The sequence below is a fragment of the Electrophorus electricus genome, chromosome 8 (assembly GCF_041902795.1).
Source record: "Electrophorus electricus isolate QZ-2024a chromosome 8, ASM4190279v1, whole genome shotgun sequence".
In the NCBI taxonomy this organism is placed as follows: domain Eukaryota; kingdom Metazoa; phylum Chordata; class Actinopteri; order Gymnotiformes; family Gymnotidae; genus Electrophorus; species Electrophorus electricus.
Window position 1 is genome coordinate 6,490,133 of NC_137504.1, and position 16,518 is coordinate 6,506,650.

General features: G+C 37.1%; 1 protein-coding gene and 1 long non-coding RNA gene across 6 annotated transcripts; one reads left to right on the top strand and one right to left on the bottom strand.

The window, feature by feature from the left end:
- Nucleotides 1–3,810: 3,810 nt before the first annotated feature.
- On the top strand, nt 3,811–13,669 carry pde6b (phosphodiesterase 6B, cGMP-specific, rod, beta). Of its 5 annotated transcripts, none has more exons than XM_027028491.3 (22): nt 3,811–5,195; nt 5,999–6,151; nt 6,276–6,365; nt 6,449–6,589; nt 6,755–6,829; nt 6,923–6,987; nt 7,137–7,203; nt 7,309–7,356; nt 7,501–7,650; nt 7,781–7,924; nt 8,027–8,092; nt 8,248–8,394; nt 8,507–8,614; nt 8,754–8,863; nt 9,409–9,496; nt 9,612–9,712; nt 9,926–10,033; nt 10,196–10,259; nt 10,349–10,423; nt 10,514–10,597; nt 10,702–10,858; nt 11,046–13,669. In XM_027028491.3, the coding sequence occupies exons 1-22, from the start codon at nt 4,725–4,727 to the stop codon at nt 11,099–11,101; spliced, it is 2,568 nt and encodes an 855-aa protein (XP_026884292.2). In that variant the 5' UTR covers nt 3,811–4,724; the 3' UTR covers nt 11,102–13,669. The 5 variants fall into 5 exon arrangements, with proteins under 5 accessions (XP_026884292.2, XP_081575418.1, XP_081575419.1 ...); XM_081719293.1 differs by having other exon boundaries at nt 5,067–5,195; nt 5,979–6,151; XM_081719292.1 differs by lacking the exons at nt 9,409–9,496; nt 9,612–9,712.
- Nucleotides 13,670–13,956: 287 nt separating this feature from the next.
- LOC113578890 (uncharacterized) lies at nt 13,957–15,873 on the bottom strand. Its single transcript, XR_004776204.2, has 4 exons — nt 15,722–15,873; nt 14,906–14,958; nt 14,643–14,741; nt 13,957–14,222 (listed from the first exon to the last, which is right to left on the bottom strand). It is a non-coding gene; the product is annotated as an uncharacterized LOC113578890 (long non-coding RNA).
- Between the last annotated feature and the right edge of the window lie 645 nt (nt 15,874–16,518).

Consider the following 16,518-nt stretch of genomic DNA (forward strand, 5'->3'; position numbering starts at 1 on the left):
TCGTATCTTGCTCTGCATTTATCAAAATGTCACGACCGTGGGCGAAAAGATCTGGATCAGAATGTTCTGAGCGTATGTTCTGGTCATTAAATGTTATCCATTGCATGTATAAACTGCTGGGGCAGAGGGTTGATTATGTGGCTTGTTAGAGAAGACCCCAACTATTTTTAGCATGTGGTTCTTTTTGGAATCAAAGTTTCATCAAAAGAAACAAGAAAAAAATCAAAAGACCCATAGGCAAAGAATTTTTTTTTAAATAATAGACAAAAATGCTTAGATTTTTGTTCTAGTTCTATTTCACACCATCAATGGAAAAAATAACCCTTGTAACTATATTTTCAAACATATTGTAATTCGCTGTTCAGTAAAAGTAATGCAGCATGCCATAAGCTTGTAACAGTTTTGATCTTAGCTAGGCAGTTACAAAATGATGACAGCCTGGACATAGTACACCATCAGAGACACCAACTGACAGGAACAAGCAAGGTAAGAGCAAGCTGGTTGGAACAATTATCTTCTGAAAAAGGGCCAACGTTGTGGAAGAAATTATAAAACTTAAAAAAAAAAAAAAAGTTCCACATATCGATATATTACACGTTTATATGTGAAGCCTTCCTTCAGTGTAATTTACTGTTACTAGCAACTTTATTGACGATTTTAACATTATTATAACTGACCCCCACCTATTTTTTATTTGAACAAATCCATTAGTTTTGGTGCGTTTGGCCTAGGTCTGAAATGCATGTTTTGGCCATATACCTTTTTTTTTTAGTTTGTTTACTTTAGCTCCAAGATTAACTGCTCTTGATTATCGTCTGTTCCACAAGACCTTGTCAAACCTGTAGAGGTGCGCCTAGCAGACATGAAAAGTTTGGTTCAGATCTGACCCACCTGCTCACAGTGTGCGCGCTACAGCCGCACCAGAAAGCCATTCAAATGGATGAGGCCCGAAGAATCTTCCTATATGTGTAGCTTACTGCAAAATATAATATTATCTTTCTAGTAACTAAAAAATATTTTGACACATTAGATTCTTGTAAGATCCTAACAATTCACTGGTTAGAAAATGAACAAGAACTAAAAAAACACCATTTGCTCATCACTGCTTGTTGCTAGTTGTTTGCCCAGGAGCATACATATTGTTTTTAGATTTTATTTTCTTATTGAAGTTTCTTCAGTTGGAACATATATACCTGTATTCTTTAATACATTGCCTGCCAAAAGATTCATGGCATCTTGTCTTTTTAAATTAAGTAATTGATTTCCACCATGAATGTATTTGCAAGTGCTTTAAGTGGATTTTACAGCACTCAGCTTCATCGGTTTTATAAAGAGTTCATTTTGCCTAAATAACGATTTGACAGTTTTCTTTTTCCAAACCCTGAAAAACCCTGACTGTCCATATGTCTCCTAAAATATATCACTTTTGTATATATTTAACCATTATTATTATTTCATTTATTGCAGGGGTTGTTATAATCACATTGAAATGATAGCAGTTGAACTAATAACATTATTCATACAAAGTCCATGTTTGTGCTTACAGACATCACTGGAATTATCTTGTAACTTGGCTTCATGGCTTATTGGTGTCTTCAGGCCAAACAGGATCGTTTTACTACTGCACCACTTTGCATTGCTCAGCCAAGTCATGCGAAATGTCAGACTGTCCAAAATGCAGGGCGATGGTACTTCATTGACATCACCACTTGTATTTGTATGTAGACCTCAAAGATTTTTCTAGCCACTACTTTTAGGAGTCAGGGCCTGTGCTGAACCTCTCAGGTTGCTGCTTCTTCTGCAGTTGTGTAATCTCACTGTGATCTCATTTTGGCCGACAATCTGTGCATTAGCCTGAAGGTTGGAGGCTTTGTCAGTAAGGTCCCACTGGCTCAGGCGTGGTACCCATGATCCTTGTGTCAAAGGCAGTGCATACTTATGCCAGGGTGTTTAATGATAAGGCTTCCAATGGCATATGCAAAGGGTATATATGTGTTTGCTCTCAACATTTTCCTTTGTTTCCAGATCACATTATTCAACTTGTGGGATAATACTATTTTTTAAAATAATTAAAACCATCCTGGGTTCATTACATATGCACTTCAGTGCTACTGTCTATTTGCATATGAACCTGTAAAGGATTTACATTTTTTAACCATTGTCTCTTCACTATACCTTTGCTATATTTATCCATGTAAACACAAATGATATGGTGAAGTAATTATATGCATGAACCCAGTGATTTGATACTACTTACCACTCATTTCAACAGATCACACTGCATATTGTGTGCAGAACTGCAAATCTGGCCAAAGATACTGCTTTAGACTGATCCGACTTTTCTCTTGGAAGATGGTGATGCTTACACAACTACCCCAAATTATGGCACCAGCATAAATATGTGATATCAGTGTGCACTTATTTCCCATACACAAGTCCCTAACTTTAGCTTCCTCTTATGGTCCTACTCTTAACCCCAGACCTCATCAGACTTTCCGTTCCCATCCTAGCCATGCACAGAGCAGGAGCAGAGCTGAGCACTTTGGAGCTACTGCTGGTGGAACACATTGCCCCAGGAGGATACACAGAACTGGGCCTGGCAACTCGACTACACTAAATAAAGGGCTTACAGGCCTTTTCTGTAGAGGGGTGGTTTGAGTGTTTGTTTATATTGGGCTAATAATATAGTTTCACTGAACAACATGCTTACTGTTGTTGAAAACAATTTGTTCCCAGGAAGATTTATATATCTTCCTTGCGTTGTTAAACATAATAGACACATTTTACTTTGAACATGGAGTCCTAGGTCCAGCCATGATTAGCCTCCACAGCAATATGTAGAAATGGTCTTAATGTGGACTGGAAGGTGGGGTTTCTGTCTAACTCTGTTGATAATACTTCAATGCTGGGATTTACACCTTGCAGGCTAAAAAGGTCAGCTATATGCAAATGCAGCTCATGTAAAAATTACAAGGAAGCACCTAAAGTCCCTATGTGTTCTTCTCTAAGGGTTCTAGAAAAAAATGTTTAAGAGTAAGTAATGTCTGCTTAACACTTTTTGCAGTAACCTGCTTTGTTATAATTAAAATGATAGTGTTCTCAAAAACATTCCCTCTTCTCCTCCAGAGGAAAGGCTTATGTCCACTTAGTGATGCTTTGAATACCAGTGCTGTTTGTTAATTATCTTCATTAAAGATCAACAATATTTAATCACCCTTTGGATCTCTTTTTGCACCCCCTGTGTTCAAGGTGTAAAGCAAGAAATGTTTGAGAGACGATGCTATATGCATTTCTACCTCAATTTTAGCCCAATGTAAAATTAAAACAAACTGACAATCCAACTGATGTTTGGCATGTGTTTCATTTTGAGAGGCATCCTGACAGCATTACTTCTAATCCCATGCCACAACTGGCCTTTAGCTCTCACAGAACTGAAATACCGTTGCTGTGGCTAAATTGAACCAGCCTCTTCTGGCTATTCATGGTCAATGGGACATTGCAAACTGTGTTCTACTGCTCTCTTCTGGCCATTTAAAGGATTGCACATTTTTGATTCCCACAGTAATGGCTTTTCAGGAACAATGTCTATTTATTTTCACTGCCTAAATTAAGGTAAAAAGTTGTGTTTTCTGTTTAATTGTATTGATTATCCACACATATTTTGATGTGTTGGAATAGTCCTATTTGCATCATGCATTCTCTCATTATCAGTGACTGATGCTTAGTCTACTTACAGATGAATCTGGTTAAAGATCCTTAGTGGTGTACTTGATCAGGTGAATTTCAGGTCAGGTGAAATGATTTTCACTGTATGCAATGAAGATGTTAATTATGAAATGCACAACCACGATACAGCTGGACATAATTCAACATATCTAACCATTATAAACTCAGTCACACCTCTTGTAATGCCTTGTCCTCACCATAACTCACTATGTGTTGGTACCAGGCTATTAACGTGGTAATAATCTGCCTGACCTTTTGCTTTACATGGGACTTAATATAAATGTTCTTCAGTTCTGAATTTAAGAATTATTAAGATATATTTTTGACAGTGAGACAGTGAGCATGAATTGGAGCAATTATTTGTGTATGACTTCTTTTAATCTTCACGAGGGCTCTTTACTGTAGAGAAGCAGAGAGTGAGGAGAGGCAGAGATTGAGAAAAGGAGCAGAGGAGCAGGGCACCGAGATAATCAGCTAGTGGCCTGGCTAAATAGGGCTTAGAAACGAGGAGTGTGTTTTTGATAAGAACATAAAGAGATTGTGTCGTAAAGGCCTGGGAGAGGAGGCAAGGGGAAGAACCAATTGCACATCTTCACTTCCACTAAGTATGGGGCACCTTTTAAGTGAAAAGGTCTTCTAATGATTCTTCCCTGCATAGAAAAAGGAGCAAAGAAAGCCAAGTTACTACTCTGTGGCTGTGGACCCCAGTGTCGCTACTTATCACATGACCAGTTTTGCATCAGAAGATCCTGGTTTGCCTTCAACACTAATAAGAAAACACCTTGCTGATGACAGTTGGATTGGACTCAGATCAGCCCTGCTACTGCAGGCGTCTCTCTACATGACTCCGAATATCCCCCCCTTTTTTAACAGTTTCGGGATTATGTGCTGCAAAAATAGTTGTATCTTTTAGGCAACAATAAACCTGTTCCGTTTGAATCCATTGAGGTGATTACGAGCCACGTTTTGGGACCAGGCCAGAAGATACAAAACCCAAAATGAGTATCAAAAGTGAAGATGTGGAGAAGTTCTTGAATGCAAACCCACAGTTTGTGAAGAGCTACTTTAGCAAAAAACTCAAACCTGGAGCAGTGGCCTCTGTGATGGGAATCCAAGAGTCTGCAGTGGATTTAGATTCCTTTGAGCAAGTCTCTCAGGTAGAGGAAGGAGAGATATTCTATGATTTAATCAAAGACATGCAGGATAATGTCAACATGGAGAAGGTGATCTTTAAGATCCTGAAGAGAATCAGTGCCCTTATCCATGCCGACCGTTGTAGCCTTTTCATGTACCGGCAGAGGAATGGCATTGCTGAGCTGGCCACTCGACTGTTCAATGTTAACGCCACATCAAAGCTGGAAGACTGCATAGTCTCCCCAGACTCTGAGATTGTCTTTCCTCTCGATATTGGCATAGTTGGGCATGTAGCCCACACCAAAAAACACATCAATGTCAAGGATGTTAATGAGGTAGGAAATATATCAAAACTTTTAAAGAAAAGCTGCTTTACATCTTTTTCTATGGTAAAACAGAAGCTATGTGATATCTTAATCCTTACATATGTTTCAGTAATAGTGTGGAAAGTCCTATGATCTTAATTTATGCCAGTACATTATAATAGATGCATATGTTAGGTTAGCTAAATCTGCTTGACATAATCCTTTTATTTCAATATCTAATGACGCTTTCTAAATGAGGATTATTGCACCTGTGGTATGTTTTTTGCATCAGCTAGAATGTCCAACAGATCAGCCCCATTTAGATATTTTGAGTAGTTTGCACACACACACACACACACACACACACACACACACACACACACACACACACACACACAAACAGGTTTGTGATTTGGCTTGAGCCAAATAAAAGTAATTATATAACAAAGCATGACCAAAGGTACAAAGAACAACAACTATTATTATTGTTATAAATTGTAATTATTAAACAATAAATCATGTTTATTTTATTTATTTAGTTATTGCAGTTAGGCACCAGTAAACACAATGAACATGTCTTAATACATCACAGTTTTTTATGTCTTTGAAGGTCATTAAATCTTAATAAATTCATGGGATTTCTGAACTAAGTACAAAAACCAGTAAAATAACAACCAATCTATGTGTTTATGCTTCAGAAGAATCCATTTCCAAACAGATATTGAGGCCTTACTGTTTTATAACAGAATTCTAGTACCAGATATTTACCAGATCTGCATATACAGTATATGTGAATTATAGAGTTTTTGGTAGAATTTTATTAATCATTCCAGGATAGCCACTTCTGCACATTTGTTGATGAACTGACAGAGTACACCACACACAACATTTTGGCTACACCTATAATGAATGGCAAGGAAGTGGTGGCAGTCATCATGGGAGTAAATAAAACTACTGGAACCAATTTCACAGACGAAGATGAGGATGTGAGTAATTTAACCATCTCCCCTCCACTCCCCACCCCATGCACTTCACCCTCTGGGATTTGATTTAAATTTTGAAAATACATAGAATGTAATATTATTTTCAAGCTATTCATTTTCTGCACAGCTTTTTTTAAAGTATCTCAAAGTTGGCACACTGAATTTGAAGATTTACCACCTGAGCTACCTGCACAGCTGTGAGACACGCAAAGGCCAGGTGAGTGGGTGCTGTGTGGGTGTGGTAGCATTTGTAATGCCCAAAAGGAATGATTCTCATCCTGTGGTCTTTTCTGGGAGCAGCTGCTCTTGTGGTCTGCTAACAAAGTGTTTGAAGAACTCACGGACATTGAGCGTCAGTTTCACAAAGCTTTGTACACAGTTCGAGCATACCTCAACTGTGATCGCTACTCTGTCGGCTTGCTTGACATGACCAAGGAGAAGGTGCGTCCAGATGCAGACACTGCACAATGAATTAGTACAGCTTTTCAAATGGCTAAAATATCCTTTCCCCCAAACCCCAGAAAAATATGTGAAATGCTTACTGTACAGTTGTTAACGTGAGACTCCTGTCTGAACACTCTTTCTCTCTCTCCTCCTCTTCAACAGGAGTTCTTTGACATCTGGCCTGTTCTGATGGAAGAGCAGGCACCATACTCAGGCCCTCGCACTCCAGATGGGAGGGTAGGTGTGTCAGCAGCTCACAAAGCCTAACAATGCACTCTTCAGCCAGGCCTAGTGGATAACGTGAAGGCTCATTAATTTGTGTTCACACAGGAAATCATCTTCTACAAAGTTATTGATTACATTTTGCATGGGAAGGAGGACATCAAAGTCATTCCGTAAGTTTTGATCTTCTGTTGCCATTATGTAAAGTGCAAGATCAAAACTTATTTACAGTAATTCATCATTGAAATATGCCCTATTTAGGTTTGAGTGCAGTAACTTAAACTTCTTATATCATTCACCTGAGAAACATTGATTTTTCCAGAAATCCTCCTGCAGACCACTGGGCTCTGGCCAGCGGTCTACCCACTTATGTAGCAGAAAGTGGATTTGTAAGTGTCATTCTTTTGTTTTTTTGCCATTTACTTACATTTCTTACAGTATGCTCATTAGGCCTGAAAACAATATATGTTTGTGATTTTCTGATTGCGTTTAAGATTTGCAATATCATGAACGCAGCAGCAGACGAAATGTTCAGCTTTCAGGTAGAAACTCATGAACTCGTGGTCAAAAAAAAAAAATTTATTTTTTATTTAGTATTCAAAATAGTAAAATCTAGTATATGCAGAGTAATAGATAATAAGGTGTTAACTCATACACAAGCATGGACTTGTCTCCGTGTGTTGTAGTCTGAGCCTCTGGATGACAGTGGTTGGACCATTAAAAATGTGCTGTGCCTACCAATTGTCAACAAGAAAGAAGAAACTGTGGGAGTAGCAACTTTCTACAACAGGAAAGATGGCAAACCATTTGATGAACAGGATGAAAATTTAATGGAGGTAGGTTCCTTGGTGAACCATCGCATAGTTATCTGAACCCATTGGTTCCAGTGCTCTTGGAGTATTTGTTAATGAGTGTTACTATGCATATCCATGAGGCCTTGTCTTGTTTACCTTCTTGTTTTTAAAGGCTTTGACCCAGTTTCTGGGCTGGTCAGTACTCAACCCGGACACTTATGATAAGATGAATAAGCTGGAGAACAGGAAAGACATTGCCCAGGACATGGTTTTGTACCATGTAAAGTGTCGAGATGATGAGATTCAGAATATCCTTGTAAATTAACATCTTTGTATCTCTTTCTTATTTCCCATCTTCTTCTATAATTATTTAAGGCAGAAAATAAACCATGAAGTCACTTTATGTTTGGTATTCTAGAAAACCAGGGAGCATTATGGAAAAGAACCAAGAGACTGTGAAGAGGATGAACTTTTGCAGATCCTGGTATATCTAACTTATATACATGTTAATGTGGCAGTGCACATAAAGCATGGTAAAAGAATGGAAAGTGATGACCTCAGCCTCCCATATACATACTTTTAACTTAAGCAAAGTAACAAATAACTCTTTTCTTTCTCCTCCTATATCTTTTCATGTAGAAAAAAGAACTTCCAGGGCCCAGAAAATTTGAGATCTATGAGTTCCGATTTTCAGATTTTGACTGCACTGAACTGGACTTGGTGAGGTGTGGGATCCAAATGTACTATGAAGTTGGAGTTGTCAAGAAATTCCAGGTCCCTCAGGAGGTGAGTGTTTGGGATTTCTGATGAAACTAGAGAATGCTTTAACTAGAGAAACTAGAGAAAAAAATGATCAAGAACTTAAGATGATGTAGCACTTTAATTCTGTCCACTTCAGGTTCTAGTACGATTCATGTACTCAGTCAGCAAAGGTTACAGACGCATCACTTATCACAACTGGCGTCATGGCTTTAATGTTGGACAAACCATGTTCACGCTACTAACGGTATCATCCTCTTACCTTATTCCCACAATGTACTGCAACAAAAGTTAGATTCTCAAATAATGCTTCTGTTGCCTTTAGTCTTAATTTGAGAGAAGATGCAATAGAAGCAATAATTCTTGTTCACGGTTTGTGGAGTCAGACAGGACAGCTGAAGCGCTACTATACAGACTTGGAGGTCATGGCCATGATCACAGCTGGCTTCCTGCATGATATTGATCACAGAGGCACCAATAACCTCTACCAAGTAAAGTGAGTAAATCATTGTCACTACCACTGTAGAACATGACTTACAACTGAATATATGCCTATCACTGTGCGGCAAGCACCCAATCGGAGGACCACGGCCACTCCCACGCGTAAACACACATTCCCTTCCCCAATCCCAATCACCCACTTATTGATATATTGCACATACCTTGCCCCTTGTTCACCGTTCTGTTTAAGCCACAGGAACTCTCCTCCAGTGTTGCACATTCTCTACTTTTGCATGCCTATGCCTAAAGCGATCCCTGCCTGCTGCTTGCTCACTGTGCCTTTTTTGTTTTTTTGCCTTTTGCTGCTCATATGGAGTTCAGTAGAGACACTCCTGAGCTCACACCTTGCTTAATGCTTGCCACCACAGTACCATTAGTAATATGCTACCCAAAACAGTCAGTAATATTTCTTAAACAGGTGTAATGCATGTTACCTGTGACATAAATGTAAAAGTAAATGTAATGCCTTTGCAGTATAATTTGTAGTAATATTCAGTTTCATATTTCATATTTATCTTTCATACTTTTATTTGGGATCAGATCTCAAAATCCACTAGCAAAGCTGCATGGCTCATCCATTCTGGAGAGACATCATCTAGAATTTGGCAAGTTTTTACTTGGAGATGAGGTAAAAATTTGCATCATAAATTAAAAAAATAAAATAAAATAATAATATTGAACTGCTAAAAAGAATAATTTCATCCACTATGCAAAATTACTCATTTTGACATCTCTATCCCCAGTCTTTAAATATTTTTCAAAACCTCAACAGAAGACAGACTGAGCATGTTTTCCATTTAATTGATATTGCCATTATCGCAACTGACCTTGCCTTGTACTTCAAGTGAGTCCTCCGTAATAGATCAGTACTGTTATTTCACCATGTAGGCTACAGTTTCTCTCTTTGTATCTATAGTGTATTTGCATATATAATCAGATGCCGAATAGAATCAATAACCAAAGTCCATGTTAAAGTTCCCAGCTCCAGTGTATATGTAAATGATGCATTTAAATCATGAGGCCTTGAAAACGTCAGCCATCTTTCTATTCTTAATAGGAAAAGGACAATGTTCCAGAAAATTGTGGATCTGTCAGAGACATATGAGGATGAGAAAAAATGGGTTGACTTCATGTCTTTGGAAACAACAAGGAAAGAGATTGTAATGTGAGAAAAAAATATTTATTGTTGCGATTGGAGCTTTGTTAACACTATATAAGCAGTGATATTTAACTTAGTATCATATTTTACTGATTACATAAAGCACAATATCTTTTTATTTGCTTGCATGTTTATTTCCATCTGTTCTTGCTTCCACTGATTAAATAGGGCCATGATGATGACAGCTTGCGATCTGTCAGCCATCACCAAACCATGGGAGGTTCAAAGCAAGGTGAGCCCTAACAGTAGTTCATGTCTGATTTAATAGTGTAATCTAACAAAGTGGTTAGAATTCCTTTGCATGACCACACTTCTCTTCAGGTGGCTTTGTCTGTAGCAGCTGAATTTTGGGAACAGGGTGACTTAGAAAGGACTGTTCTTCAACAGCAACCAATTGTGGGTATTTCTAAGTTTGGCTATGTATATCTTTGTTTGGTCAATGTTAAGTTGAAGAAATTTCTCACTTATCCATATTTTTATTTCCAGCCCATGATGGATAGAAACAAAGCAGCAGAACTGCCCAAGCTTCAATGTGGTTTCATAGACTTTGTCTGCACTTTTGTCTACAAGGTGCCACATAGGACTATTTTAAAATGATAAACTGCATGAACAGCAAAAATATCAGGGCTTAAAGGCCAGTGCAGTGTTGAATTATATGAACTTACTATGTGCAGGAGTTCTCTCGCTTCCACCCAGCCACCCAGCCCATGTATGATGGCATCCAGAACAACCGAAGGGAGTGGAAAGCCTTGCAGGAGGCCTATGAGGCGAAGCTGAAGGAAGCCGAAGAAGCAGCCAAGGCAAACCAGGAGGCGGCAGCTGCGAAAAAAGGTTTGAGTTAGAAATGGTTTCTCACATATGCTATCGGCATCTCTTGTTCACTCTGGTTCCCCTCAGAATAGGTGCTTAAAGAGAAAATAGGGCATATACCCAATATATCGTCCCTTGATACACTCGCGCCTTGTCCATGAAGTAGGCTGGCGGTGTTCTTGTAACCTGTTCTGTTCTTTTTCTACAGCTATTGCCAATGCCAATGGAGGTTCAGCAGGCTCCAAGACCTGCTCAGTCTGCTAGAACAGATGGTCTGTTAGGGAGGACAAGGTATGATACAGGCTCTGAAAGCACCGGCACAGGGGAAGAGCAGTCTCATCCCAGAACACAGTCACAGTACTACATGCTTTCAGTAAAATACTAGACCAACTGACACCAAATTGTTAGAGACTGAATCTGTCAGGTTTAGGTTTGCCTCCCAATTGTATCAGAAATTTCTATGAACATTGTATATATTTGGGGTTATAATTCTTGGTGAAATCCTTTTTTTTTTTTTGCGGAGTAATGATTACCTTGTGAAGTCACATGGTGGCTGTGTAGAATATTATATGATCTGAAGACAGATCCAGAGTGTGTATACTGCAAAGATGTTGACACTTTCATCACTATAAAGGATAGACCTATTACTCCATTTAATTTGTAGACAAGTATAAGATTTAGGCATCAATTATCAAAGTTATGAATTGATATTATTATTATTAACTGGAATTTGGTTATGGTATGAGTTCATTCATTGGCAGTACTCATTAGAACTCATGTTCACAGTATGGAGGTAATTTTGCGAGTTGAATTATAAGATGTACAATAAGCAGAATTTAGAGAATAAATGCCGTATTTGTGATTAGTCAAATCCCATGCACCATTATTTTGTGTCATCATCATGATGGCATTACAGGAGTTGGCCTGAGAAGTACACATTCTGTATATGCCCCAATAGCTACAGGATTATTAAATATATTGAAGGACATTTTATGTTGTGCTGCACAGAACTTTGAAGACTCACAACTGTCCTTTTTCAACTATTAATTTTGAATTGAGATTTTGTCATTTAATTTATAATGGCTAACATATATGAATGGAATACAAGGGGTTTTTTTTTTCTGAAGAGGTACCTTTATAATTAAGAGCAAACCTTTGTAGCATTGTAGGTTCAATGTAACACCTTTACTATTCACACTATATGTTGTACTGTTGAGCTGTTGAATATTAATTTTCACCATTATATACATCAAGTACATCCATACCATCAAGCTTGTACCATACCATATTTACAGTGAAATGCTCTAGTACTTGATTTTTTCACTTATGAGACTAGCAGTTGGAGGGAATACCAATGCCAGTGGCCTTGATACCATATAGTCTAATGAGTTCTCAGCTAATTTGCTATAGATGTTACATCTGTCTGAGGTGTTGCTACAACAGATTAAATATATTTAGGCAGATTATGTCTCCCATTATTTAATAATTATCAAGGAGGGAAATGTTTTTCTTCCTAAAAGCTGTCCATGAGACAAATATAGAATGTCAGTACATATCACTGTAAATCTTGACTCTATAGAATGAATCAGCTTTAGGAAGAGAACACATCAGTGGAGTTTATTGTAAAGTACCTAAATTAAGGTAATTATTGCTAATTTTTTTTACGTTCCTGCGTTTACTGTCCATATGTAATAGTTTACACAGGCACAATAAAGTAGCAGTAGTATAAAAATACAAGTTTTATATGACTTTGTCTAAATGGAAATCAAACCTTTAATTTGTCAAATCTAAATTGACAGTTTAGAACTTGTCTTAATTTGACTATGATTAATTTGTTATTGTATTGCTTTTAAAATACCTCCCCAGCCCAGTGTTGATGAATCCCAAAGGTAAAGCTGTGTATGCTTTTACAATGAGAATTAAAGCATGCATTTTTATGAACTTGCACAAACCATTTAAAAAAATCATATTGGCAATGTAAGATGTAATCTAAGCAGATAGCTGCTGGTCCAGTTTTTTGATGTTCTGTTTCACACCAGCCCTTTAATTAACTTGTTATATCATAGCTGTTTATGAGCAGTTACTCACTTCAATTAAGCCTCTTATCTTAAACAAACTCTCTGCAGTTTCCACCACTCTCTCAATGGCTGCCTGCCTCTCACCTTTCAAGGTTCCTGTAGTTACTGCAACTCAAGCCTTAGTTTCGCACAGCATTTACATAATTTGATAAACATTCACAATTTTCTGTTGCTTCCTATAACCTATGTACATAACTATTGTAGATTTTACTCATGCTATTTATTTAGATTTCAGTCAGAGCTGACATGAAACATATTGTTGACAACTGCCCCAGAATATTTTAAATAAATAACCACAATATAAATAACTGCAATTGGAATAGTTTGGGATAGCTGCAAACCTAGTTGTGTAAAACCACTAAGCGGTGCTACACAAACTCAGCACTTTCGTGTATTGAACTGTGACCTAAATCCCAGGATTTATGTTAAACCATGTGGGGCTTACACAAATGCTCTTCCTCTTTAAATGTCAGTGACAGTCCTGAAGGACAGTTGTTGAGCGTAAAAGCTACACTGTACACTGTTGAATGTGTTTTCATAAAAAGCTACTCTTAAAATATAGTGAACCTGCCATGTGATTTGAATGAACTTGGGACACAGCACTAAAAACTTTGGAACATTGAAATAAAAAAAAACTGTATCAGGTTATATTCACCCTTGGCACATAACGGTTATCATTTTGCAATAACATTGCTTTTTTTTTTTTTTAACTTACACATTTTAAGTATTTCAGAAGCTAGAAAATGTGCAATAACCCACACACTGCAAACTTATTCAGAAATCACTTTTCCATTTTGTTCCATAATATATATCTACTGAGGACCCCTGTGACAACCATTGCATTGAATCCAGTTTATGTCTTGGATATTTTGTACACTGCCTAAGTTTTGATGAGAGTGCTTGGAAGTAATATGTCATATGGCACAATAATAGTAATATGAAGTAATATGTAATATGCTTGAAGTAATATGTAATATGGCACAACTTCACTGTCCAACAATGTACTTGGAAAAGCATAAAAGCTAGAATAAAAAGCAACAATTGTTGACTGGAGAACTCAATTATTTATTCTATATTTTACTGATATGTTTTAGCACACCAGAATTCAACAACAGAGTTTTGATGAAAAACAGGGTTCTGATTAAAGCAAGCATTAAAGAAGACAAATGATAACACAGACAAGGCTTTTTTTCCCAAAATAGAAACAATACAATTATTAATATAATTTGTGATTCTCTTCGGGGTTGTATTGGAAGTGACTGAACAGAATGTTCAGATGATTCATTTCAGGATAGTATCAGAATTAGCTGTTGAGACAAAAGAGGAAGGCTACAGTTAGCTCTCAAGAGGTCATGGGCTGCTTAGGCCATGTACTCACAGGGTTAGCATCTGAGTCAGTGTCAATGGCATTTATTTTCAGGTCATTTAGGAGCCCACATTAAAACAGTGTTTCTCATATATATATATATATATATATATATATATATATATATATATATATATATATATATATATATATATCTCACACACGCACACACTGGTTCAAAAGTGCAAAGCACAAAGCAATTGTCCTCAACACGAATGCTGTATAATGTCTTATGCTGTTGTGTCTCTCCTTATGTAAAGAAATATATAAACATGTCATAAAAAAGACTGGTTCATTTACTATACGATTTCATAATTTAAAATAAACCTACAACAACCCAAGGCAAAAGAGATTTTTAAACCTTCAGAAAGTTGTTTGTAGATTCTTTCTTGCTCCTCCCTCAGTTTCTTCTCTGCTTCTTCCACCCTCTTCTCCTCAGCAGCAATAGGCTTCAGGCAATCTAACAAATTAGCAAAACATAATTATTTAGTAAGCCATTCCTCACATATTAGTAAATACATTTACTGAAGGCAAGGCATAGCATTGTCTTTAGTAAATACATTTACTGAAGGCAAGGCATAGCATTGTCTTCAAATATTTTTATACTCCAGTCTAAGTATTTACCATATTTCTGCTTGCCAGATTATTCCAACTAGTAAGGCTGACCATCTTGCAGTCTGAAATGACCAAAAGAGAGTAAGATACAGATCTGTTACCGATACCTGTCTAAAGTTCCCGTCGTCGGTCTGGTAATGGAATAGCTAGCAGCTAACGTTAGTATAAACAAATAAACTAGCGTTAGATTGGCGATGAAGAATTCGCTCAACAGAAAATAGCCGCAAGTAAGGCTAACGTTTTTGTAGACCCGTGACGGACAGTAGCTAGCTAAATAAACGCTTATCTAAGCGATTCTCTTATTTTCTGATGGGTTTTTACTGATTTCCTAGCTGGATATGTCGTTAGTTTATTCATCAGCTAAGCTTAGCACTGTAAGTTAACCTAGCGAATTTAACTGTGAGATAACGTTTCTCTAAACGTTAAATTAGCTAGCTAGATGACTAAGGTCTCCACATTTCCAGCTCTTGCTTGCTACCCAGCAATCATACCTGCTTGCTAACCTTGTAATGTATTGTAGGTTAGGTTATTTATTTTCCTAGCTAGCTAAAAGCTAATTTAGCTTAATATAACTAGCTAGCTACCTTGAGCCACACACCACAGTACTACAATATGAAATTCTGGGGTAAAGCAGTTAGCTAGCATTGGGTAGTGTTTTGTAGTTGGCCAGATAGGTCCCAGCTTACTGACTGAATGAAGGTCGTATTCTGTAAACGCTGTCAATTTAATGTACTCAGTTAAATACAACATTAATTTATAATTGTAATGTATGTACAACACCACTACAGTGTCCCCATTTAGCTAACAATATAATAGCTAAGCTACCTTGATTAGCGGCGAAACCAGGACCGGAGGAACCATTGTTGAACCTGCGTGGGTGGCACAGTGACAGTAAGGGCGAAGTAATAAGTAATCTTATTTCCTTGTAGAGGATGATCAACAAAAGACTGAATATCAGCCCCATTCCCATAAATGTAATAAGCATATTCTAAAAAAAATAAAAATAAATATTATATATATATATATATATATATATATATATATATATATATATATATATATATATATATATATATATATATATATATATATATATATATATATATATATAAAATGAATTATCTATCACTTTTCTAAGCTACATTTACACATCGATTGCCCTATGCTCTAAGCCTTTTAAATACATAGTCCTAAAAAGAAATAATTATATGCTGGTTTTTCTACAAATTCTATATTACACTGGAAAAATAAAATAAATGCTCTAGCATTATACTGCAGTTATTTATAAAGTTGAAAAAAGGTATCTGGTATGAGTGTGGGACAAGGATCAACTGTTGGCATGCTCTCTTGCTAATTTAAGCATATGACAAGTATGAGAGGAAATGTTAGACAATGTCCTACTGAAAACTAAGAAGTAAAGCATGCAGATATAACATGCAGTAATGATCTGAATATAGTACACCAAGTTATGTATAGTATAGCTACTTTCCCTCTATATAAAAGTAGTTGTAGGCTATGACCATACAAAAATGGTCAGCATCTGGCCATGTGGTCGCCTGCCGCTGACCTGCCATAGTGGTGGCTGTAAATAGAACAATGATGTATTCCTCTGTCATGTGGCA

Coding starts and splice junctions, on each gene's coding strand:
- pde6b (XM_027028491.3), top strand. CDS start 4,725: ATGAGTATCAAAAGTGAAGATGTGGAGAAGTTCTTGAATGCAAACCCA. Junction 8,864..9,408: donor AATAACCTCTACCAAGTAAA/GTGAGTAAATCA, acceptor ATTTGGGATCAG/ATCTCAAAATCCACTAGCAA. Junction 10,598..10,701: donor TCTGCACTTTTGTCTACAAG/GTGCCACATAGG, acceptor TACTATGTGCAG/GAGTTCTCTCGCTTCCACCC.